The 23,857-nt window shown below is 59.8% G+C and overlaps 2 protein-coding genes across 51 annotated transcripts in view; one reads left to right on the top strand and one right to left on the bottom strand.

The window, feature by feature from the left end:
• Positions 1–4,475, top strand: part of MADD (MAP kinase activating death domain) — a 38,613-nt gene extending 34,138 nt beyond the window's left edge. For 31 of the 50 annotated variants that reach the window (XM_070487628.1, XM_044749686.2, XM_044749689.2 and 28 more), the window contains 3 exons: positions 1,121–1,190; positions 3,025–3,071; positions 3,423–4,475. In XM_070487628.1, coding sequence (XP_070343729.1) covers positions 1,121–1,190; positions 3,025–3,071; positions 3,423–3,527 — 222 coding nt within the window. In that variant the 3' untranslated portion in view covers positions 3,528–4,475. The remainder of the gene's footprint in view (positions 1–1,120; positions 1,191–3,024; positions 3,072–3,422) is intronic. The other 19 variants (XM_044749713.2, XM_044749714.2, XM_044749716.2 and 16 more) reach the window with 1 other exon arrangement.
• A 1,066-nt stretch (positions 4,476–5,541) lies between these two features.
• MYBPC3 (myosin binding protein C3) lies at positions 5,542–22,648 on the bottom strand. The gene is made up of 33 exons (XM_070487649.1): positions 22,526–22,648; positions 21,172–21,438; positions 20,482–20,595; positions 20,310–20,402; positions 20,073–20,221; positions 19,281–19,398; positions 18,734–18,782; positions 18,405–18,434; positions 18,167–18,220; positions 17,413–17,433; positions 16,969–17,132; positions 16,167–16,299; positions 15,696–15,820; positions 15,504–15,609; positions 15,243–15,409; positions 14,668–14,833; positions 13,565–13,671; positions 13,455–13,484; positions 12,354–12,493; positions 12,025–12,105; positions 11,179–11,338; positions 10,785–10,889; positions 10,505–10,693; positions 9,226–9,360; positions 8,897–9,064; positions 8,062–8,150; positions 7,722–7,917; positions 7,323–7,462; positions 6,931–7,090; positions 6,694–6,830; positions 6,199–6,385; positions 5,969–6,006; positions 5,542–5,825 (listed from the first exon to the last, which is right to left on the bottom strand). The coding sequence occupies exons 1-32, from the start codon at positions 22,548–22,550 to the stop codon at positions 5,996–5,998; spliced, it is 3,816 nt and encodes a 1,271-aa protein (XP_070343750.1). The 5' UTR covers positions 22,551–22,648; the 3' UTR covers positions 5,542–5,825; positions 5,969–5,995.
• Between the last annotated feature and the right edge of the window lie 1,209 nt (positions 22,649–23,857).

Consider the following 23,857-nt stretch of genomic DNA (forward strand, 5'->3'; position numbering starts at 1 on the left):
TAAGACCTTAGGGTCAGCCCCAAGAGGGCTTTACTTAAGTGCTTTTCTGGAGCATGAAGGAGCCGGCCCTTCTTGGTGAGCAGGCTTCTGGCTGCATTTGATGCTGCCGCCTTCTCTTCTGAAGAAGAGGTCTCGTCAGACAACACCGGGTGCCCTGCCTCTTCTGGGTCCCACCCTCGGTGTCGCCCCTTCGCACTGACCACATGGTCTAATGGACAAAGCATGTGTAAGCTGGTTTGTAGTTTCAGGCTTTGCCCCAGAAGCGAGATCCTGCAGAGAGTGGGTCAAACCCTGACTTAGAGTCTGGTAGTGCAATCACAGCCTCGGGGGGGGGGCCTCCTTCTGCCGCCTGACTGTCAGCTGTGGGGGAGGGAGCCTCGGTCCCACGGGGGGAGTTGCACAGTGTGGGGTAACTGGTGGGAAGAGTGTGGGCTGTGGAGTCAGGACCTACTTGCATTTGAAACGCAGCTTTATTATTCAGGGACAAATAAACGTTCTGATCCTGTGCCCTCATCTATAAAAGGAGGGTCGTGCCATCCACGGGACCAGGCAGGTGGAGGGATTACAGAGAGTATTTGGAGAAATGCTAGGAGGTGCTCCCAAGCGGTAGCTGGTACTGTTACTAGCGCATCCTTTTTGGGAGAGCCTGCATCCTGTTTCAAGGAAGAGACCCACACCTCCCAACCCAAGGACAGTCCGAGGGGAGCTTTGCGCCCGTGCCAGCCCTCTGCGCCGGAGGAGGATGCATGGAAGGGGAGCGAGCTAATGAGCCGAGTGAGGGGACCCCTGGGGCACAGTGTCCTACCAACGCTGCCCTGGGCACAGGGACGGGCGGGCAGCCCAGGCCAGCAGAGGGGCCTTTGGGTTGGGTTTGACCATTAAAACTAACGCCTTCATTTCTCTCCCATGCTTTCTCCTCCGGCCAGGAGCGGAAGGTACATGCCCTTTCTGCTATCTTTGCTTCTTAGCGCTTTTGAGTTGTGTGTGTGTGGATTCTTCTGTCCTCCCTTTGGGAAGCAGGTTTTCTGTGTGTGGGTGGGGCTGTAGCTGGGAGAGTGGGCTTTGTGGGGCAGTGGGGGAGCCTCTGGGCCTTACCCCACCCTCCCTCCCTCTCTTGCAGGTTTTCATAGAGCTGAATCACATTAAAAAGTGCAATACAGTTCGAGGCGTCTTTGTCCTGGAGGAATTTGGTAATTACACTATTTTGCTCTTAGGTCTGGACTCACATGGCAGTAACTCAACACCTCTGAGCTCCAGAGGAGGGACGAGAGGCAGAGAGAAGGATCTCTGCAGAGAGCCAGGAGGAGCAGGAGTGACAGGAAAGAAAAGGGAACCCTGAGCTGAGAGAAAGGAAGGAGAGACAATGGCTGCTAGGGAATGGGTCACAGAAGAGCAGGTGGCCTTAGGCGGGTCAGAGTTTAGAGATGGCACTAGAGACGGTCAGTGAACCAGCGCCACCTCCCCTTGCTTGGCCAGCCAGTGGTCAGAAAGTTCTGGGGCGGAGCAGTCGGGCCGTCCCAAGCTCTGCTGTGCTCCTGTCGCTGCTGTGGTCCCTGTAGCAGCCAGAGCTCCATGCAGTCACCCTGTGCCACCGTCTCCGCCTAGCCTCTGTGCTAGAGGAGGGGTGTGGCGGAACAGGCGCACTCACTCTCAGGGCAGAGAAGTCTAGTGGGCCTCAGAGGCAGATGGGCAGTTGGAGCTGGGAACCGGGAGCCACCTCCCCCCAGCCATGCGCTGACAAGTAGTGTAGGGGTTCTCACCCTGGGGCTTTGAGTTCCTGCTGTGTTTGTGCTTCATTCTTTTGTGCCCCTCATTGCTGCTATGAAAACCTTCGTCCTCCAGCAGGTAAAGTGACCTCGGCTCGTGCTGCCTCTCCCCAGGTCCCCACAATGGCTGGGGCCGGCTCCCTTCAATCAGACCAGCTGCTCACATGGCCAATTTGTCTTTTCCTTTCTCTCCCCACCCTCTTCCTTCCCAGCCTCCTCCACCCTCGTGCTGACTCACTGGTTCTGAGTTTTCTGCCCTGTGTGCCCCCTTGTCTCTTCTCCCAGAGAGATATTTGGGGGACTCTTCCAACTCAGAAGGATCTGGGCTTCTTGCTGTACTTTGAGGAGTTTATTCCCTCTTAACCCTGGGTGCCCCGGATTCTACCTCCTAGGGTCAGAAGAAGGTGTGGCCAACTCTCATCCCACCTTTTCTGGCCTCCAGGGGGATGCCACGCCCCTCTGCTCCCCATCTCCAGGGGCCGTGAGGATGGCTGAGCCCAGGGGCCTTACTCCTTGCTCTGGCCAGGCAGATCCCCTGCATGGCTGGGACAGGGGTCACTCTTAGTCTTGCATTCCGGGCTGTGGACACGTGTGTATTTTGCCTGGCGCTCCCTGTCACCTCCCTCGCCTGTCTCTTCTGCTCGGCGTGTCTGCTCCACAGCCCTCTGACGCTCTCCCTCACACAGGCAGGCCCGGGCCTCTCCTGCCACTCAGGGAGGGAAGCTTACAAGGCTGGCGGGTCTAGGGTCATGCCACTTCTTCATCCAGCCACAGGCCCCTCCCTGGGGGCTGGGAGACAGGGAGCCGTGTTTAACATGACCAGAGTTTCGGGCTGGTGACAGGGATGAGTTCTTGGGCATCTCAGCCAGGTGAGGCACAGGCTAGAGACAGCCCTCTCTCTCGCCCCAAATCTGAGACTGCCCCACCACACTGTTCAGCTGCATCGGACAGGAGCAGTGACCAGGCTGGTCACAAGCCAGCCCGCTCCCTGCCGGGGCTCTCAGAGGCGTGGGTAGAGTCACAGCCATCGAGCAGGAGCCACTGCAGGCCTCAGGGGTCTGACTAAGGACTGTGGGGCAGTGTCCTCTCCTCCAGCAGGGGCTGCACAGAAGCTGTCATGGCCTAAGCTGCTGCAGCCCCTGGGCGAGGCTCAGAGGGGAAGGGGACCCTGGTGCCGGGCGCAGCCGCCTGGGGGAGCATGGCACTGTCGCTCTTGGTTTTGAACTTTCTGTTTTGTTTCTTGCCCGTCCGGTTTTAGTTCCTGAAATTAAAGAAGTGGTGAGCCACAAGTACAAGACACCCATGGTGAGTATGTCGCCCAACCCTGACAGGCCAGTCTGCTCAGGGTTCCCTGGGGACCTTCGAACAGGAGTGGGGTGGGCCCTCTGAGAGCACGGGGTGATTAGGAGTGGTTTGAGAGGCGAATTTTATCTAGATGCCAAAGATTGAACTGAAGCGGAAACAGGTCTTCAGGCCCGGGAGAGAGACATACTAACCCCTCTCCCACTGGCCAGCTCCGCGGCCTTGCCTGCAACTCTTGAGCCCAGAGGCCTGTGCCCCGTCTTAGGGCAGGAGTTTTCCACTTGGCAGATCTCCGCGTGTGAGGAGGTAGGACTCTCAGTGACGTTGATCTGTCTGGTTTTCTCTCCTCTGTAGGCCCATGAGATCTGCTACTCTGTGTTGTGTCTCTTCTCGTACGTGGCAGCAGTTCGCAGCAGCGAGGAAGATCTCAGAACCCCGCCCCGGCCCGTCTCCAGCTGATGGAGAGGGCTTGAGGCTGCGCCAGCCCAGGGGAGGCCCCTTACCTCTCGCTGCTCGCGAGTGCACGATGCTGCTGTGACTGAGAAGTGGGTGGTGCGTGAATGTTCTCTGCGAGCCCCTCTCCGTGGCTCAGTTGGTTCCCAGTTACGTGTTTCTCTCGGTGTGTCTTAGTGTGTCTGTCACAGGCTGAGCTAGTCTCTCCCACCTGCTCCCTCTCCGCTCCCAGAGGACCAGCCTGCTGTCCCCCTCAGGGCTCAAGAGTGTGTGTGTGTGTCTGTCTGCTGGGCCAGTGGCATCTGAGTACTCAGTACAGGCCAGTGCGAGCCCACTGTTCCGTGTCCTGGAGACATTCGTGTTGTGGTTCATTGTCCTTGGCGTTGTGACCCTCCAGTGTGGACTCCAGTGCACGACTGGGCACCTGGAGCATTCCACTCTGGGGAGTGAGGGAAACTCGAGGCCTGTCCTCCCAGACGAGGCGGGGATGGCCAGAGAAAGGAAGGGAGAGTCAGGGGCAGCAGAGTGAGGGCCACCCCACCCCCCATTTCCTTACGAATTCCCAAGCTGGCAGCTCCTGCCCACGGGCCGCGGGCCTTGCTGTTGCCTCCCAGGCCTCCACCCCTGTGGTGGGGCTGCACTGAGGGGCTGCATTTGCTGAGCAGCCATTTCCCTATGGTCTGCCTTGCCTTCGGCATGAGAAAACACATTGGTCAGGGCTAGGAGAGTCCCAGGGACCACTTGCTGCCATGCCTGGGAAGCTGGTGGGATGGGAACAGGCCAGGTTGAGTGTACACGTCTGTGTCTGCAGGCAGCATCTCCTGGCACTCGCTGCCAGAAGGGAGAGTTGCCCTGGCAGTGGGCAAGAGATGGTTGTAAATATTTCAGCTCCACGTTATTTATAGAAAATGTACAGATGCGTGAATGTGCAATAAATGTCCTAACTCCCCTTGGGCTCCTGGCTGCCTTGCGTTGAATGATGCTGCCTCTCGGCCTGGGCCCGAGGAAAGCTGGCCCTGGCCTCTGCACAGGTGCCTCTGGCCTGAAGGAAGCAGGGAGACGAGCTCATGCCCATGCGAGCTCGTCACGACACTTCCTGGGCTCTCAGGGAGGCTGTGGGAGGGGGACTTCCTCCCCTATGGCACCTGAGGGCCCCCAGGGGGCTGCTCTTCTGGGAACTGGCCACTAGAGGGAGCACCAACCTGGGCTTTGACGCCTGAGCACAGAGAAATTTAGTGATGAGGGAAAAACCGAGGCTCCCCCTGCCCTTTATGCGTGTGGTGACTCGGGCAGGCCTCCCGGGGGACCTGGAGCCCCAGGCTCTGCGCTCTTGACCAGCAGTGCCTTGGGCTGATAGAACTCTAAGAAGCAACCCTGGGACTAGCCTTCATGGAATTTTTTTCTATGCTCTGGAAAAACCTGGTGCTCCCTGGGTAGGAAGGACCCTCAACACTCTCTCAGGGCACCCCTGAGACCTGCCAGCTTCCTCCTCCCGAAGGGAAACTGGTGATCCGAGTGAGGCTCCCCAAGGGGGAAAAGAGCAGAGGAGGGCCCTGGCCCCTATGTCTTCTTGCTTCCCAGTGTCTTGTGCTGGACAGGCTCACTCTCTCCCAATGCTTAATGCCCCTGGGACCCCACAGTAGCCCACTGCAGCCACTCCAGCCTTAGGGGCACAGAACCACACTGAGGTTTGGCGTTGCCCCGCAGACATCCAGGCTGCTGTGACCGTGGTCGCCAGGACAGAGATGGTACTGAGCACAGGGACTGGGGGCGAGCCTTGGGTTTCTGGCTCTGTTGCTAATACGCTTTCCTTCGTCGCAGCTCCCCAGTTTGCTCATTTGAAGAGTGTCTGCAGTGGGGAAGACAGGTTCCTCCTAGTGTTAATGTTTTATGATTTAGGATTCCACTCTGGGCCTCATTTAACTCATCCAGGAGACAAAACCCCTGCCTTCAGTTTGCTCAGAGGATCAAGTCGATTTCCCTCTGCTTCTTACGCAAACGAGCGCGTTGGACAAGAAGAGTCAGTTCTGTGTGACTGCACGGATCTTTATTGCCCTTCCATGCTGAGAAGACATGGCAGGCCAGGAAGGCCTGTCCCCAACCGCCATTTCCTGAGCCCACCCCCTTTTTGCCCCACAGATCCAAGAGCTTCCAGCGGGAGCTCTGACAGCTGAGTCTGCTCAGATCCCCCAGGCCTCCTCCCCATAGCTACGCTGCCATAGCACACACACATCCCACAGCAGGAAGGCGGCCTGTCCAGCTTCTTGCCAGGCTCCTGGCACACGGGCTGGCATCCGGGTGCACCTGTGACACAGGTTCCCTTGTGAGTGGATTGGGTTGACACCTTGCTAAGAGCTGCCTGCTCCCTCGTTTCCTGATGGCTGCCCTGAAGCAAGGCTCAGCTTCTGATTGGGGCCCTGGGTGTCGGGGTGGTCTGGAGTACATACCTGGCCATCCCCAGGGAGCCAGCCCAGTCACTGAGGCACTGCAGGAGAGAAGGAGGCCATGCCACGTGTGTCCTGCCAGCCTTCTAGAAGGCTTGGGGGAGCAGCTCTGGCAGCAGAGCCCAGAAGCCAGAACCCGTCTGGACGTTACGGTCGTTACTCATTCAGCCAGAGTCCCCGCAGATGCCCTGCCTCCTCCTCCACCCCAGGCCCTGGCCCAGTGGGCTCCTCACCTCGCACCTCCAGGCGGCACTCGCACTGTGCCTCGCCTTGTAAGTTGGTGGCCCTGCAAACATAGATGCCCCCATCAAAGGGGCAGGGCTTTCTGATCTCCAGGGTCAGCACCCCCTGTTTGCTGAACGTGCGGAAGCGGGCGTCGTCTCGCAGGTCCAGGCCGTTCTTGAACCAGGAAATGTTGGGCTGTAAAACAGGTAATGGGAGGGAGCGAGACCGTCTCAGGTTGAGAGGGCACCCGGCCGGAACCTAGGGAGATGGATGTTTGTGTTTCTACTTTGGGGGCTCCCAGTGGAGTCTCAAACTACGTGCAAGGCTGGGAATTAACAGGCGGCCAGGGGAGAGGGCTGAGGCCGTGTTTAGGGAGAGGAACCTGGCCCTGACCCCCAGAGGGGAGAGAAAGCAGGAGACAGGCAGGAGAGAGACTGCTCCAGGTGGGAGCCTCTGAGCCCCGCCTCCTGGGTCAGCCTGGACCCGGGCCCCAAGTTGCCTACCTTGGGGCTACCCCGGACAGCACAGGAGAGGGTAGCGTTGTAGCCGGCGATGACCGAGCGGTTCACCAGGGGGCGGGTGAAGCTTGGGGCCTCCAAGAAGTCCAGGGCCTTGTAGCTGGGAGACTCATATGTGATGCCTGTGGGTGACAGGGCTTTGTACCTAGAGCGCCACCCTCCCTGCCCGCACTGCCTCCATGCCCCAGCTCCACCCCTGGAGTGCAAGTGAGGGTACAGCACCTGCTTTAGGGATAAAGACAGGCTCCTTGGTAGTGGCGGCTTTGTCACTGGGGCCCACCATGTTATGGCTGAAGACCCGGAAGTAGTAGCCGTTGCCGATGATGAGTTCTGACACCACGCAGTGGGTGCGGCGGTAATGCTCCAAGACGGTGAACCACTCCTGGGGGTGTGGAGGAGAGGGAGGGGTCTCTGGGGGCCAGGCCCTACTCCCTGCCAGGGGCTTCTCCTGGGTTCCCCTGGTATCTGCACCTCAACTGTGGAGGGACCCAGACCAGAGAAGGAGGATAAGAGGCAGGTCCAACCTAAGGACAGGGAGGGGCAGCTGAGGCCCAGGTCTGCCTGGCCCTGGGGAGGGTGTCGGTGGCAGGGCAGGGCCGGGGCCCCAGGCTCACCATGGTCTTCTTGTCCGCTTTCTGGACTGTGTAACCCCAGATCTCTGTGTTGCCATCATCTTGGGGTGGCTTCCACTCCAGAGCCACGTTGAAACCCCACGCCTCAGCGACCCGGATGTCCTGGGGGGGACTTGGCTTGTCTGCAGGAGGTAGACCAGTTGGAACACCAGCCTCCTGATACGGAGTGACAGCAGGGGACGCTGGGCTGCAGGGCCCCTCAGCCTGCCGGCCTGGACCTGGCCTGCTGTCTTCAGCAGGACCCTGGGCAACCCAGAGGAGGGGCCCAGGACCATAAGGGATGAAGCTCTGGGCTGGTCCCCAGGCTTGGCCCAGGGCCCTGGCATCCTAGCTCCGGGACTAGGAGTGAGCGGGCCCAGCGGGAGGCCCAGTGCCACGTACCAACAATCTGCAGGACCAGCGTGGCCTCATCCTCCATGTTCTCAATGCGTAGCGTCACCTGGTAGGTGCCCGAGTGGGTGCGGCGTGCGGCCCGGATGAACAGGATGGTGTCTGTGGGGCTGTTGCGGATGCTCACCTCCTCGCCTGCCAGGGGCTGCCCCTCCTTGGTCCAGGTCACCTGAGGCCGGGGCCTGCCCTGTAGGGAAGGACGGCTCACCCACAAGCCTGGGTCTCCCTGAGGGCCGGCCACTACCCCAGCCTCATGCCTGGTCAGCTCTGAGACACATCCATCAGCTAGGCATAGACAACATGCCGGGGCCGGGAAGGGGGCCGGGCCTACCTGGAAGGGAATCAGGAGGTTCACGGGCTCCCCAACCCTCCTGTGGATGGTCTGGCGCAGGTGCCTGGGCAGCTGGAGCCGGGGCCGCTCTGTGAGTACAGTGGGCAGCTCAGCGAGGCCTCACCACCGCCCCAGGCCTGAGGAGCACCCAGCTCCTGTCCCTCTTGTGGCAGGGCCCAGAGAGCTGCAGCTAAGACACATGCTGCCTCCTGGGCCCTCCCCTCCTTTAGCTCACCCTAACCCCAGCCCCAAATGGTTTGCAAAGCTCCTGCTTCCACCTGAGCCTCACCACACTGCCACAAAAGGCAGGCATTAGAGAGGGTGAGCAACTTGTTTGAGGTCACACAGCTAGTCAGTCACAGGCCAAGATGCAAATCTAGGCAGTTGTACTCTATTCCTCTTGATGTTTCCACCCCAGTTTGCTGCCTCCTTCCACTTTGAGAACCAACTACACCATTGATGTTTGTTGGGAATTAAGGAATGGGATCCAGATGGGCCAAGCTGACCCTGAGTGGCCTCACTGCTCAGTCCTGGGCACAGGGACAGTACCTACCTGTTGGGGCTGAGAGACTCATAGAACAGAGCTCGAAGACGATGCTATAATGACCTACCTTTTCTCTTTTCCAGAACTGGGGGTTGAGTGGAAAAGCCGAGAGGGCTCTCTCGGCACGTTTGCCCTGAGTCTGGGACATGGATAATGGCTCCGGCCCCTCCTGTCGCACCCTGCGTTTAGCCCCTCCCCCTAGTAGGGTCTCCCTGACTGTCCCCACCTCCACTGGCCCCCAAGGGCCAGGGCGTCAGTGGCAGCTCTCGTGACTGTGCGAGGGGCACTCACGCAGAATCTCCTGCACCGTCACAGGCTCCTTGGTGGTTACAGGGGCCCCAGGCCCCGCCACATTGTGTGCCCGCACGCGGAAGAGCAGCCGGGCTCCTGTGGGCAGATCCTTCACCAGCAGTGATGTGTGCTCCGTCAGCCCCTGCAGGGCAGCTACCCACTCGGAGCCTGGGGGCGGGGAGGTGAGGCCACGGGCAGCATCAACATCACACCCCTCGTGCTACCCCATCTCTGGTAGCTGTCGGGGCCTCCACTGCAGAGAGGGGCCTAGCAGATGGCAGGCACGTGGCCAGGGGCCAGTGGGGGGCGGGCTGGACAGGGGTGCTTACCACCCTTGCGGCAGTACTCCACACTGTAGCCGTCCAGGCCCCCAGCTCCCACGCGCTCTGGGGGCCGCCACTTGAGGGAGACCGTGGTGTCTGAGACGTCCTCCACCGCCAGGTGGGTGGGCTCGCTGGGGGGGCCTGGGTGGAGGGGAGGTCAGAGAGGGGTCTGAGGGAGCCCACCCCAGCCGGGGACGCTGCGGGACCATGACCCAGACCCCCAGCCGCCTGCCAGTGCCGCACGGAGGAGCTGCCGTCCGACTGGCTTTCAAGCACTTTAAGAAGTATTTCAGCTCCATCAAAAGACACGCCTCTAGACAGGCTTAAAAACAAACAGCAGTTACTAAAGAGGGATCTGGATAGGAAAAGGTACCCAAAAGATCACAAACACGCTTAGAAGGAGCCACTGCTGTCGGATGGTGCGGGTAATGCTATAAATGTAATTTAAGGAGAAACTAGCCTAAAACACAGGCATTTCCTGGCTCTCACTGTATGATTAGGTGAGCAATCTGGAAGTCGGTCCCTAAAGAGAGGGGCCTGAACCCTCCTCCTCACAGGCACCGCCTTCCTGCCACCCCACCCCCCACCCCGTCCCTGTGTCTGCCCCTGCCGCAGACTCACACTTCCTGTAAGACAGGCCTCCTTGCGAGCCTGCTACCCCCTCGGCAGCTGTTCTACCCTCTCAACCCCATCATATGGATGAGGAAACTGAGGCTCGAAGGAGGGATGATGACTCCAGATGGCCCTCTTGGGGACAAAGGAGCTGGCTCGGCAAACCCGCTCTCCTGGTCCAGGGCCCTATCCACAGAGATGCCCCTCAGACCCTCAGGCACCCATGGCCCTCACCCTGTTCCACATATGACAAACTCTGGTTGCAGAGAGTGGAGACAGGCAACACTTAACATTTATTGAGCACCTGCTGGCTGCCAGGTGCTCTGCCCACGTTATCTCATTTCATCCTAACAACAGTTCTGTGAAGTTGATATTTCGGGATCCCCATTGGATAGTTGTGGAAACAGGCTGGAGAGGTGAACCAAGGGGCAGAGTGGTGTGAGTTTCAGCCCCACCCTGTACCAGCTGGGTGACCTTGAGCAAGTCATGTAACCTCTCGGAGCCTCACTTTCTTCATCTGTGAGATGAAGAGGATTAATCCTTGAATGTGGATTAAAGAAGACCAGGGATGTGAATGCCTAGTGTAGTGGCCACCCACGGAGCAGCTGCTATTACTGGGGCCCCTTGACTGGTGGGGATGGCATGGGGGCAGTGCCAGGCGGGGCAGGCTCACCGATAGGCATGAAGGGCTGGGAGGCAGGGCTGGGCCTGGACATGCCGATGGCGTTGACTGCGTAGACGCGCATCTCGTACACCACACCCTCAATCATTCGCTTCGCCTCCAGGCTCAGCTCCCGCAGCAGGTCGAAGTTCAGCCGCATCCACCGGTAGCTCTTCTTCTTCTTGCGCTCTAGGATGTAGCCTGACACCGGGGAGGCAGGAGCTCTGGTCTGGGGTCCGGCACCCCACCTCCCCCGCTGCCCTCGGCTCTGTCTCCTGTGCCCCCGACTCACCCAGGATTGGCTGCCCGCCATCATAGGCAGGCGGCTCCCACTGCACCGTGCAGGAGTCCTCGCCCACGTTGCTGATCTTGGGAGCCGCGGGGGCATCCGGCACATCTGTGGGGGGCAGACCCACATCAGCCCTGCCCGGGCCCAGGCCAAGGTTGTTGCTCATTCCCTCACCACCCCCAGAGCCATTTCTAGGATGCGGTTCTCATCATGTCAGCAGCTTGTGATCAAGTCTTTATGGCTCCCCACTGCCCATATTCACCCATGTCCCAGCCCTAATCCTCTCCATGGATCCAAGAGCATGCCCCGCAAGGTTTATTGAGTGACTAAATGAGTTAATGGATGGGCCCACCCTCATTGCCCCTGTCTTCCCTGCCTGGACCCTGGCTGGCCTCACCGATGACCTTGACTGTGAGGTTGACCTGGTCTTCACCCACAGGGTTCTTCACCGTGACGATGTAGACACCCTCATCTTCCTTCTCTGCCCCCTCGAGGGTGAAGACGCTGCGGTCCTTGGTGGTCTCCACTCGGACCCGGCCCTCGGTCTCACACAGCAGCTGGAGGGGAGGGGAAGTTGGGGGGAAGAGCCCAGGTCAGACCCCAGAGGTTTCTGCAGCTTCTGTGACAGCCAATAGCCCTGAGATAGGAACAGAGCTCAGTGCAGGGTCCATGGGGGAGATGCAGTCTGAGAGGAAACTGCGCCCATGTGAGCACCTAGTCCCAAACCCTTCATCTAGCACCTGCCATGGGCAAGGGCCTCAGGCCCCAGCTCCAGCTTTGTGATAGAACTTTAGGCAATCACCTATCCTCTCTGTACCTCAGTTTCCCTATCTGCCAAATGGGAATAACACGACCTCATGGAGCTATCACGAGGATCCTGCAAGACTTCATGTGGGTAGAAGGGTCAATGGTGCACGGAGGAGGAGGAGCGGAAAGGAAGCGCTCCTCTTACTGAAAAGTGCCAGGGAAACCCCGGCCCTGGAAAGGAGGAAGCACGAAGTCAAGGTCGGCTCGGGAACACGGGGGCCAGGGAGTGGCCCAGTCTCAAGGGCTTCCTGGCGATGTCGAGGGTACCTGACATCATGAGACATGAGGGCTCTGTGGAGACCCTGCCTGGGGCGGGAGCACACCTGGCTAGATAGGGCACCTTCTTAAGATGGACATCTGCCTCGCCCAAGGGTGGATACCGTGTGGGCAGAAAATGAGGGTAAACAAACCACGTCCCACTTTCTCCCTCACTCACCTTCTTGTCAAACACCCACTCGTCACTGGCGCCTGCATCCCCTGGGGCATCGGGGGCTGGCCCAGCGGGGACCTTATTCCCCTGGAAACAGAGCAGGAGGCAAGTAGAGGAAGACGGGCTGACTCAGCCTGGAGAGGATCCCTGCCCAGTGGCCATCTACCGCCCACCACGCCCGCCTCCCGGCCAGCTGAGCCTCTGTGCTCCCAGTCGGTGGCCCGCTGTAGGGCGTGCCCATGTGGGCTGGGCTGGTGTGGGGGCAGGTCCCAGCACTCATCTGATCCCACATGCCCATTTTAAAAATGGGGAAGTGGAGGAGGGAACCACAGCACCTGTGTGATGGTCTTCTGCCAGATCACAGTGGGAGCAGGGTCCCCGGAGATGGGGACGTCCAGGCGTAGCTTGTTGCCAGCCACAACCACGATGGTGTCCGGCACGCGGCCCGGGCAGTCCAGGTGGATCTTGGGAGGTTCTGGGGGGAGATGGCGTAGGTCAGAGAAAGGAGAAGGGGCCCAAGGCCCATGAAAGAGGGAGAACCTGGAAGGAGCATGTGCTCCTGGTTGGTGGTTGTTTTTTAAAGCAATTTTCTTGAGGTATAACTTACACACGATAAAATGACAAGATTTGAGTATACAGCTTTGTATACTCAAATGAGTTTTGACTTTTGACAATGTATACGCCTGTGTAACCACCACCCAATCAAGATCTAGAACATTCTTATGACCCCAGAAGTTCCCAGGGAGGTTTGTAACACCAAGTTGCCTAGTGTAGCATTTCTCAAACTGTGTTTGGAGGAACACCAATATCCTGCCAGAAAAAAGAAGAGAAGGTTTCACAGCCAAATAAACTAGGAAGCCCTGGCTTAAACAAAGTTAAGCACGTTTCTTTACCATGGGATTTCTCAGAGCCTTTAATGTACCAACACACCTGCTGAATCAACCAGAGGTGGAGCAAGTGTGTGGTGTTTCCCAAACTTATTTCACTACGGAACCCTTTTTAAGTGGAGCAGCCTATTAAGTGAACTCAGTTTGGAAAGCACTGACCTAGAGCCTGCCACAGCCTGGATACTCTCCTGAAATTAGGATCCTAAAATGCCTGATTCAAGTTTAATCTAAAAGCAGGAGAGAGACTTCTAAAAGCAGAAAAGATATAATAAAATCTCATGTCTGTGACGCCATTTGATAGCTCATACAGCATCCCATCTCGTTTTTCTTACCACCCCATGGAGGAGGCACTCACGATTCCCACTTTAGAGATGAGAAAACTGAGGCTCAGAGAGACTGTGGTTGGCCCCTGGTCACAAGTGGTGGAACTAGGGCTGAGTCTCAGGGGCCCCACTTCAGGGTCCTTGCTCTTTCCTCTGTGTGTGAATAGAGGGGAGACACACGAGGGTGGGGTGCGGGCAGGCGGCACACAGGGACCCCAAGACTCACCCTGCCTGGGCACGAAGTCGATCTTCACCTCTGCGAGAGAAGGAAGAGCAAGTGGCTCCAGGGCAAAGGCCAGGGACAGGGTCTCCCCCCTACCCTGGGCGCCGGCTCACCCATGAAATGGAGCTTGGCCGACAGGTTGCTGGCAAAGCCCTCGGGCACAAAGCTGTAGTCAGCCTCGTCCGCAGGCGTGACGTCGTCAATGGTCAGTTTGTGGACCCTGCAGGGCAGCGGTGGCTCAGGGGACCCCCTTGGACCCCACATCCCTAGCCTCACCCTAATCAGGGCTCCAGGGCCCCTCGCCCCATCCTGGCTCACTGGTGTTGTGGTGTTTTAAATGCTTTCTTTCTCTGTTTTTGAATTGCCAGCTCCCTCACATGTTTGCAGAGGTCGGCAGTGTAGAGGTGTCCCCTTGGCGGGGCCCTTGGAGACTGGCAGGAGCTGGTCTCATTAATCTCTGTGACCTTGGGCCCAGCACGGGGCAACCCAGATGCCCAGGGCGTGAGTAAGAGAGTAGGGGAGCGTGAGGGCCCCTGGCGGGAGCCGGCCTCCCCATGGCCTCCTGCCCCGCCGTGGGCACGAGTGTCGGGGCTGGGGGGCCGGGGGGCTCCCCGCCTGCCTGTCCCTCTCATTGCTTCTCCTTCGTCTCTCTCTCCCCATCCTTCTCTGTCTCTGATGAACTCTCCTTCTCTGTATGCTTCTGTCTCTCCGTATCTCTCTGTCTCTGTCTCTCTCTATGTATCTCTTTTTCTTTCTCTCTATTTCGGTCTCTGTCCTGTTCTGTGTGCATGTCTGTTTCTTCCTGTCCATCTCTGTCTGTCCATTTCTGTCTGTCCATCTCTGTCTCTGTCTCTCTGTGTGTCTGCCTCAGTCTGTGGCTCTCTGTCTCTGTGTCTCTGTGTGCTCTATCTCAGTCTCTATCTCTCTGTTTCTCATTCTGTCTCTCTGTATGTCTGTCTCAGTCTGTGTCCCTCTCCGTGTCTGTCCTTCTGTATGTCTCTCTCTGTTTCTCTCTCTGTCTCTCTGTGTGTGTCTCTCAGTCTGTGGCTCTCTCTCCCTCTGTGTCTGTCTCTCTGTGTGTCTATCTCTGTTCTCCCTCTGTCTCTCTGTGTGTCTGTGTCTCTGTCTCTCTGTGTGATGTCTGTCTCTCCATCTGTCTCTGCCTGTCCCATCCTCCTGTCCCCATCTGCGTGGGGGCCAAGCCCCGCACACTCACCGCCCGATGTGGGACACCTTTATGCGGCTGTCGGGCACTAGCTCTTTCCCGTTCTTCAGCCACACGCCCCGCACGTTCTCGTCCGACACCTCACACTTGAACACAGCCTGGTCCTTTGCACCCACCGTCAAGTCCGCGATGCTCTGGTACACCTCCAGCTTTTTCTCTGGGGGGCAGGGCAGAGCCAGTGAGCTCGGGAGGGTGTGTGTGGGTGTGGGCATGAATCCCTGTGGAGATCACATGGGCATGCGAAAACAATGCATGCATGCGTGCATGATGTGATGCGTGTGTGCATGGGATGGTGGAGTGTACACCAGGAACCTCAAGTGTGTGTGGGGGGGTGTTGCTAACCAGGCCCATCTGATCCTCCCACACCCTCTGCAGTGGCCACCTCGGCATCCCCGTTTTACAGACGAGAAAGGTGAGGCTCAGGGTGTCAACGTGACTTGCCCAAGGTCACTCAGGCCTCCATCCTGGGTTTGCCTGATTCCCGTGTGTGGCTGGGGGGCTGGGGCTGAGGGGATCCAAGTTCCTGAAACATCGTGTGCTCCCCCAACCTTCCCTGTGGGCCTCACCCTGCACGATGAGCTCGGCCAGCGCCTGGCCGCCGCTGGTGTGCAGCGCGTAGTGCCCAGCGTCCTCCAGTGTCGCTTCGTTGATGATCAGGTGGTGTCTCTGCCCGTCCTTCTTGAACCGATATTTGAAGGTCTCCTCCCGGGTCAGCTCCACCCCGTCCTTCAGCCTGGCCAGGGGGCGGGCAGCAAGTGCCGTGGGCTCCTCTGGGGGTGCCCCCAGGCCCCCAGCCCTGTCCCTTGCCCCCTGCCCCTGGCACTCACCACTTGACCTGGGCGCCCTCCTCAGACACCTCACACTCAAACTCCACCCGCTGTCCCACCATCACCAGCTGGTCCTCCAGGGGCCGCGTGATCAGCACGGGGGGCTCTGTCAAGGCAGAAAGAGTGTGACGGCCGCACGCTTCTAGGGCACTCCAGTCCCAGGCTCCCAAGCTCCAGGGGTCCCAGGCCCACCTTTGACAAAGAGCTCGGTGCTGCACTTCTCGCCGCCCACCACACACTGGTAGGCCGCGTCGTCTGCCAGCGAGCACTGGCTGATGGTCAGTGTGCGCTTGGCGCCGATGGACTCAAAGATGTACCTGGACGGGGGCCGTGGGGGAGTGGCGGGAGAGCCGTGGACTCACCTCCTGGGCCCCAGGTGCCCCTCAAACCCCTGTCAGGACCCCAACACCCCCCACCCCAAGCCTTCCAGGAGCTGGGACTTACTTGCTGTGAACAGGAGGGGACAGTGGAGCGTCCCCGATGGGAGGAAGCGAGACCGAGAGAAAAAGAGGGAGGAACAGAGATGGGCAGAACCAGAAAGATGGGAAATTAGACCCAGAGGGCGAGAGGAATGGGGAGAGACAGAGAGACAGGGGTGGAGGGTCCCTGAGGTCCCTCCACATCCCCAGCACTCCCAGCACCCACTCGCCGCCCCACTCGCACCTGCCGCTCATCTGGATCTCCTGTCCGTTCTTCAGCCACTTGACTTCGGCATCGGGGTTGGCCAGCTCCACGGTCAGCCGGATCTTGTGGCCCTTGCTCACCTGGTAGGCTGGCTCCAGCTTCTTCTGAAAGGCTGAAGGCCACCCCTCAGCCCCTGCCACCCGCCACCTGCTCCGGGGCCAGCCCAGGCGCAGGAGGCTCACCCCAACCCCACGACCGCATGAGGGCCCAGGGCCTCCCTCCAGCCCCTCCCTGGCCCCCTCCACCCCATGTCTCTGCTGTGACTGCTTGTTTATCTCTGTCTGTCCTATGTGCTTGTCACCTCCTTGTCTCTCTCTTTGTCCTCCTGTCTTCCTTTGGGTCCTGTCCACCTGCTCAGCTCAGGGATACAGTTACGAGATTCCAGGAAGACAGAAGCTTGGCAGAACAGTAATAGGAAGAATGGACTTTCTCTACCTCTGGACTCTGTTTTGACAGCAAGCCCTGTTTTCCTGCTCCTGCTGGCTGCCCCCCACGAAGTGGGCAGATGAGGACCTCGCTTTCCTGGTGTACATTCCAGGGGCTCACATCCGCTCTGTCAACCCCTTGATGGGAAAGGGCTAGCCTGAGCCTTTCTCTTTTTCAGTGTGGAAAGGGGCTAACCTGGGCACTCCTGTGTTTCCCCACATGAGAGGGGGGCTAACCTGGGCTCTTCTCCTTTCCTGGGTGTCTCCCGGCTAAACTGGCCTCTGCTCTTTTTCTGTGCATGTGAGGGGCAGGGTCTAACCTGTGCTTCTCCTCTGGCTCAAAGCGGAGGGCTAACCTGTGCTCTTCTTCTCGTCACGCCTCATGCCCTTGAGCCTCTTGAGCATGCCACGCAGGTCGGTGATGCCGTGCTGGAAGGCGATGCGCTCGTACTCCGACGGGGGCGCCTGCCGCAGGATCTCCCACACGTCCTCCTCGGCTGGGGCCTCCAGCCGCGAGTCCCTGTATCCCACAGCCCGTGCCAAGAGGCCTCAGGGGATCCAGGGGGTCCAGGGCAGGACTGCAGCCCCATCCCTGCCCCTGGGGTGGGGCTTTGAGGGGCCCAGGACCAAGGAGGGGTCGCCACCCCTGCCCTCTGCCCCTTCCTTCTGGCAGGGTGGCTTGAGCACTCATTGATCGGAGCCCGTACTGGGATCAAGGGGCCTCAAGGTCAGTACGGGGGTCAGGGCCGGGGGTGTTCCTGGCAGAAGTGACAGGGTGCTGAGCCTCATGGGGCACTCACCGCCGGGTCCGTAAACTGCTGCTCCGGGGAGGAGGTGGGGCAGAAAGGCAGTGGACACGTTAGAAGCGTGGGCCACCTCCCCGCAAAGACCCTCGCCTCCTCCTCCCTGTCCCACCCCTCCAGGACACGGCACCAATGGGCCCCTGCACGTCGCCTCGTTTATGGCTCCAGAGCCTGGCAGGCGGGTGTCAGGAGAGCCTGAGGCTCGGAGACTTGTCCCCGTCAGTGGGGGTCCTCCCTGAGGTCTGTCTGATCCCAGCGCCGTCTCTCACCAACGCCCCGTGACAGGGATGGGCACGGCCCCGCCGGCGCCCTGCTGCCCCCGAGCCCCTAGCCCCCGACCCCAATGCTTACTCTCTGGGCCGCGGCAGCATCGACCATTGGCAGGATCCAGGAGAGGGAGGGAGAGGACAGAGAGGACACAAGTCAGTCGGGCTGGGCTGGGTGGGCAATGCCTGGGGCTCTGAGGCCCTCTCCCAGCTTCTTCTGGGTCCCCGGAGCCTACTGAGTGAGCTATCACAGACCCAAGTGTGGGCTGGTCTTGGGGGACGCTGTGAGGATATTGGTCTACAGGACACAATGTCTGCAGAGCTTCTGACTCTTTCCAACACCGGGATTGCCCCATTTGACAGACAAGGAAACTGGCTCAGAGAGATGCAGTGACTTGCTCAGGGCCACACAGCTGAAAAACCACAGTGCTGGGATTTGAAACAGCCTCACCACCTGCCCCCAGAGCTGCTACCCAGGGGCTCACCTCTTCTTCAGCAGCGAGCTGAAGTCCAGGGTCCCAGCGTCCTCGTGGCTGTCACTACGGAGAGGGACCCCCAGTCAGGGACCTCCTAGTGGAGCCGACTAGAAGGGACTTGGGAGCAGGGAGGGGGTGGGTGGGTGGAGTGAGAGGAAAGGACTCTAGCCAGATGGGGGCTCCCTGCCCATCTCAGACCCCCAGGGACTGTGTACAGGGGAGGTAAGGGCCGGGGGTGGCCGGGTACCTGATCCGCCGACCACCTCCAGCCAGGCTCCTGCGGGGGTTAGACCCGGTTCCTCACCTGCCCGGGGAGCTTCTCTCCCCCAGCCCCATCAACCTCTGCTCTGCCCCCCACAACCCCCAGCCCTGAACTCCCAAATTACCCCCAACCGTGACTCCCCAGCCTTGACCCCCGCACATCACCCCCAGCTCTGAGCTCCCCATGTCCCCCCAGCCCTGACCCCCCACATCACCCCCAGACCTGAGCCCCCGACATCCCCCCAGCCCTGACCCCAAGGGGCCTCAGACCCCAGCACTGGCCTCCCCGGGCCCTGAGGAGAGATGGCCACTCACGTGCGCCGGAAAGCTGATCGGAGGTCCAGGTCTCCGGGGCCAATGGCCTCTGAGTTCAAAGAGGGGGACGAGAGAGGGAAGGGGGCTTCAGAGGGGGCCGTCCCAGAAGTCCTGCCCTGGGATCTCCGCGCATCACAGGCCTGCCCATCCGCGACCTCTTGAGAGTGGGCGTCTGCCCCAGGCCCCCACATTCTGAGCCTTTCCGGGGTTGAGGTGCCAGGGAGGTGGGCAGGTTACATCCCCAATCGCTTAGAGGTGGTTCATCTCCCAACTCGCCTTTCCTGGTCACCTTTGCCAGGAGCCCAGGACACCCAGATGACCAAGACCCCAGACAAGATCTGGACTTGACCATCAGACCCGCCCCGCCGGCCCAGCCCCGGAAGCCTCCAGGGATTCTTCACGCCCCTGCAGGAGCAGCACTGGGCATGTGGTCAGCAGCTGTCTGGCCAGGACTGGCATCCTCCTCAGTGTTGGGAAATGGAGGCAGGCGTGGGGGACAGGACCCGTGGGGGGCCCGAGCCCAGGACAGACCGCAGGGCCCCCTCACCGTGGACGGTGAGGTTGAAATTGCAGCTGTCAAACTTGTCCTTGGTGGACACCTCACAGCGGTAGCCGCCGGCAAAGGTGGCCTGGGCGTCTGTGATGTGCAGCTCAAACAGGTAGACCTGTGGGGGTCAGGGGTCAGGGGAGACGGGGACAGAAGACAAGCCCTCCACCCCTAATGGTGGCTAATGGCCATCAACCTTCTCACCCCTCAGGGTTTAGTTAATCCATACAGTTGTATGTAAATAGAAAATGGAGCCCCTACTCAAGACACATGACTGCCATCTGCTGGCACAGGGTGGTGACAAAATACAAATCTGTGATGGCTCCAAGTTAAATGGCATTCACTTAAGATGAGGCACTATTGTGCAGTGCACAGCCCACACAACTGAATAGGTCAGTCCTGCCCTGCCTGAGGCCCTCTTGCCTGGGCCAGAACTGTGCCAGAGTGAAAGAAGCAGAGGCTGGGAGGCAAAGCCCAGATTCCCAGCCTGGCTCTGAGTGACCTTCGACCTGCAACAACCTCTCAAGCTTTGGTTTCTTCATCTGTAGAATGAAGAATTGTTCTGGTCGGTCATTGAAGGCACCCTGACATCTGATACCCGTCTATCCAGGGGCTTTCTGCCCTCAGGCTGGTGCCCCCCATGCTCCACGATATCCCCCAGCCTTCCTTCCTCCCTGGGCCTCCAAGCCTCACTATACCCCTTGAGACTGTCATGCCCTCTGAGCACCCCCAGTCCTGCAAGTCCTCCGAGCCTCCCCAGGGCCCCGGGCTCCCACGCCCTGCAGGCCTCACCTTGCTGGCCCGGTCATAGCTGTCGTGCAGCTGCAGGTGCTGGCCCACCTTACTGCTCAGGTCCACCCACTTGCCCTTGAACCACTTGACCATCGGTGGTTTCAGGAGGCTGGCCCCGGCCACACGGGCTGAGAAGGTGATGCTGCCGCCTGCAGGAGAGGGGTGACAGGCTGGGCTTGGGGGTGCCCTGCTGCCTCCCTCCCCACGCCCTCCTGGATGCAGAAACCCCACACTCACCCACGGTCACCTCGCCATCCTGTGGCCGCATCACAAAGAGGCCGATAGGATCGTCGGGGGCCCCAGGGCCATCAGGGGCTGCTGAGCTTGACCCTGTGAACATGCGCTTTTGACACCTGCCCTGGGACACCCCCACCGCTGGCCTCGCCCCTCCCTGCCCAGCCCCACTCACCTTCAGGACTTGGGGAGCCTCCTTCTGCCTCAGTGGCTGAGGCCAGGGCTTCTCTGGGGGCTCCGGGAGCCTCGGCAGGGGTGGGGGCAGGGCTTGGCACAGGTTCTGTCTTCTCTGCAGGGGATGGGGTGGGATGGGGGGCATCGAGGAGCAGCTTCGCACCAGAGAGCCTCCCCTTGTCCCTGGTCCCTCCCTAGTCCTTGCAGCTCATTAAACACGGCACAGTGTGCAGAGCATCCTCCAGCCTTCATCTCGCCTTCTCCTCTGCCTGCCAGACCCGGTGGGTCTGAGCTCTGAGGCCGTCCTTCCCCTCCTCCCCCAAGCTCTGGTCCAGGCCCAGCCCCACAGGCCGGGCCAGGGCCCCCTCCACACCCACAGCTCCTGGGGCTTCCCCGCCAGCGCACTCAGCCCACCAAGTTCACCGAGTGTGTGGGTCCAGCGGGAGGGCTGGGTTCTACCTGGTGCACCCGTGAATTTCCCCACCTCCAAAGGGCTGGAGGCCAAGGAGCCACACAGGGGCCCGCAGAGAGGTCCTGCTGAGAACGGGGCGCGGGCACTCCTGGCAGGGGCACAGCCAGAGAGAAAGCAAGAAAGTGGGACGATGTCTCCTACCCGCTGGGTGTTGGAGTGGTGGGGGCCGCCCCTGTTCCCAGAAGCTCAAACCTCAGGGAAGGCTGACGCGGCTCTTACCTGGCTCTATGACCTTGAGGTCAAACTTGACCTTGGAAGAGCCGGCGATGACTGCGTAGGACCCCTGGTCGGCAGGGCCCACATCCCTCACTGTCAGCGTGTGCCGTGTGCCCTCAGCTGCCAGGCCGTACTTGTCGCTGGCACTGATGTCACTGCCCGCCCGCTGCCAGCGCACCTTCAGTCCTGCCCGCTCTGTCTCGGCCTCGAACACGGCAGGGCTGCCAGCGGCCACCTCCGCTGACCGTGGCTTCTTGCTGAAGGCTGAGACTGAGGGGCCAATGGAGGCTGCAGGGGCCCCTGGCTTGCCCACACCCCCCACCTCTGCAGCCCCTCTTATTAAATATGGTGATAAACACTTGACTGCATCCCCTCATGATGGGGTGTGGTTATTATGCTCATTTCTCAGACGAGGACACCGAGGCTCAGAGAGGTTAAGTGACTTGCTCAAGATCACACAGCTGGTAGGCAGGAGACCCAGGGCTGTGGTCTTAACCTCCACACCAGAGTTTTGCTAGGTGTGTCCCTGGATATCCACCCTCCTTGCCCTGGGAAACCCAGCCCCCCGCCCCCACAATCTAGGGCCACTGGCAAGGGACGGATACTGTGCCTATTTGGGTGTGGCTAAATTTGTCCTCCAAGGGCTTCAGGCTGAGAATCAGCAACTGAGATAAAGCCGGCCTGGGAGGGGGCTGGGGGCTGGATCCCTGCCCTGAACAACCTCCGTGAGAGCACAGGCCAGGACCAGGATTCTGGGCTGTGACTTTCTCTGCCCTTGGCCCAGGCCCAGCAGCCTCTTGACCGTCCTCTCCCAGAGCAGAGGGGCTGCATGACCTCAACGTGGGGGCCACAGGGGTGCAGAGAATCTCACGGCGGGAAGGAACCAACCCAACCTCTCCTTGTATAGATGGGGAAACTGAGACTCAGGAGGGTGGGGAGTTGTCCAGCAGCGTTCGTGAGCCTGGCTCGAGTCTGGACTCACCCTGGCTCCAGCCTGCAGCAGCCTTTTCCCAAAAGGCAAGCCCAGGCCCAACCTTGCTGCAGAAGGAGGTGGGGGTGGGGCAGGGAGGGCGGCCCCCTGAGTCCCGAGAGGGGGTGACGGCCCTGGGGGCTTCCAGCATTGGCTCTCTCCCCTCTGTGCCCCTGCCCCTGGTTTACCCTCGCTCTCATCAGAAGGACGGGAAGGAGAAACAGAGAGTCCAAAAAAACTCCCAGAGGTCAGTCCTCCTGTTTTGGGGCTCAGAGGCCCCATCCTCATCAACCCCGTCAGGAACTCGCCCCGAGGCCTGCCCCCCAGTTGTGGAGCCCCCTGCCCTCCCTGCCCCACATTCAGCCCCTACCCCGGGCCTGGAGCTACCTGGCTTTTTCCCTGGTTCCGGCATCTCGAGAGGTTGCACCAGGAACCGAGCAGGCACAGGCCCCTCAGAGAGGATCTGAGCGGGGACCCGTCCCCCGACACTATATAAGGGGCCCTCCCCCTCCCCACTCTGCTTATCTGCCTCCTCCCCCGCCACTTGCTAAATATAGGCAAATTCCAGAGCCAGGCTCTCCAGGAGAAGGTGGGGCCATGTGATTCCTGGCTGGCCTTTGTCCCTTCCTCCGCTAGCCCAATATGATGGCTTCTGTCCCCACAGCCCTCGGGGAACCTCTGAGGTACCCTAAGGCCTGTCTGTGTGTCCTTCTGACAGGCAAATTGTGCGATGGGAGTGCCAGGCGCATAAGCTTGAGGCGGATGGACCAAACTCCTCCTCACTGGTGGTGTGGGTGGTGGGTACCCGCACAGACCCTGAGGCCAGGCTGCCCCAAGTCCTGGCACTGCCACCCCCTTAGCCTCTCAGGGCCTTACTTTCCTCATCTGTAAAATGGGCCTGTACCTGCTCGACAGATGTCAGCACTCACTGCATAGGACTGTCCCACGTACAAAGTGGGCTTCTTAACGAAAATGCTAGAATACTGGCAGGCATAGAGAAGGCTGAACGAACATCTGTTGTTTTCCGGGCCCTAGTATTGAAGCTCACAGGGCCCTGGGCTGGCCTCACGCTCTGGAGTCCTGGGTGGGCTTAGTCCAGGGCCAGTGGAGAAGGGGGAATCCTTGGGGCTGATGTCTCCTGAGGGGAAGGACTGGATGGGCCCATGGGTGACGGCATGGGGGTAAATCTCTAAATACACCCCAAAGTGGAAGCCAGAAACAGAGCTGGCTCTGCCCAAAGTCACAGGATTCACAAAAAAATTACTGCCAGAACATTCTGAATCTCTTCAACCCCCCTTCACTGTTCCTCTGTGACCCCTGCCCCCTCTCACGGCCCTTCACCCCCCCCCCCCCCCCCCCCTCGTCACATCAGGGCATCATTGCTACACTGACCCCTTCCCAGCAGGACCCAGTAGCAGGAAAGGTCATTTGTCCCCCATGGTGAGGAGGGGGGATTCTATAGGTAAGCATTGTCCCCGTGGTTGAAACTTCCATCCCTTTAAACACCAGAATCCATTCTTTTCTGCCGTTTTAACGATTTTTCAACTGCATCGTGTGCTCCTGAGCCTTCTTTAAAAGAGGACTGAGCACCGTTTACCCTCTCGGGCCTCCAAGGCCTGTGTAGGGAATGCCACAGTTGGGCTTCCATGAGCCGGAGGCCCCAGACCAAGGAGGTGTGCAAGGTGCCTGCCCTGATGCTGATGGCCCCAGAACCTGGCT

Source organism: Equus asinus, chromosome 17, assembly GCF_041296235.1.
Source record: "Equus asinus isolate D_3611 breed Donkey chromosome 17, EquAss-T2T_v2, whole genome shotgun sequence".
In the NCBI taxonomy this organism is placed as follows: domain Eukaryota; kingdom Metazoa; phylum Chordata; class Mammalia; order Perissodactyla; family Equidae; genus Equus; species Equus asinus.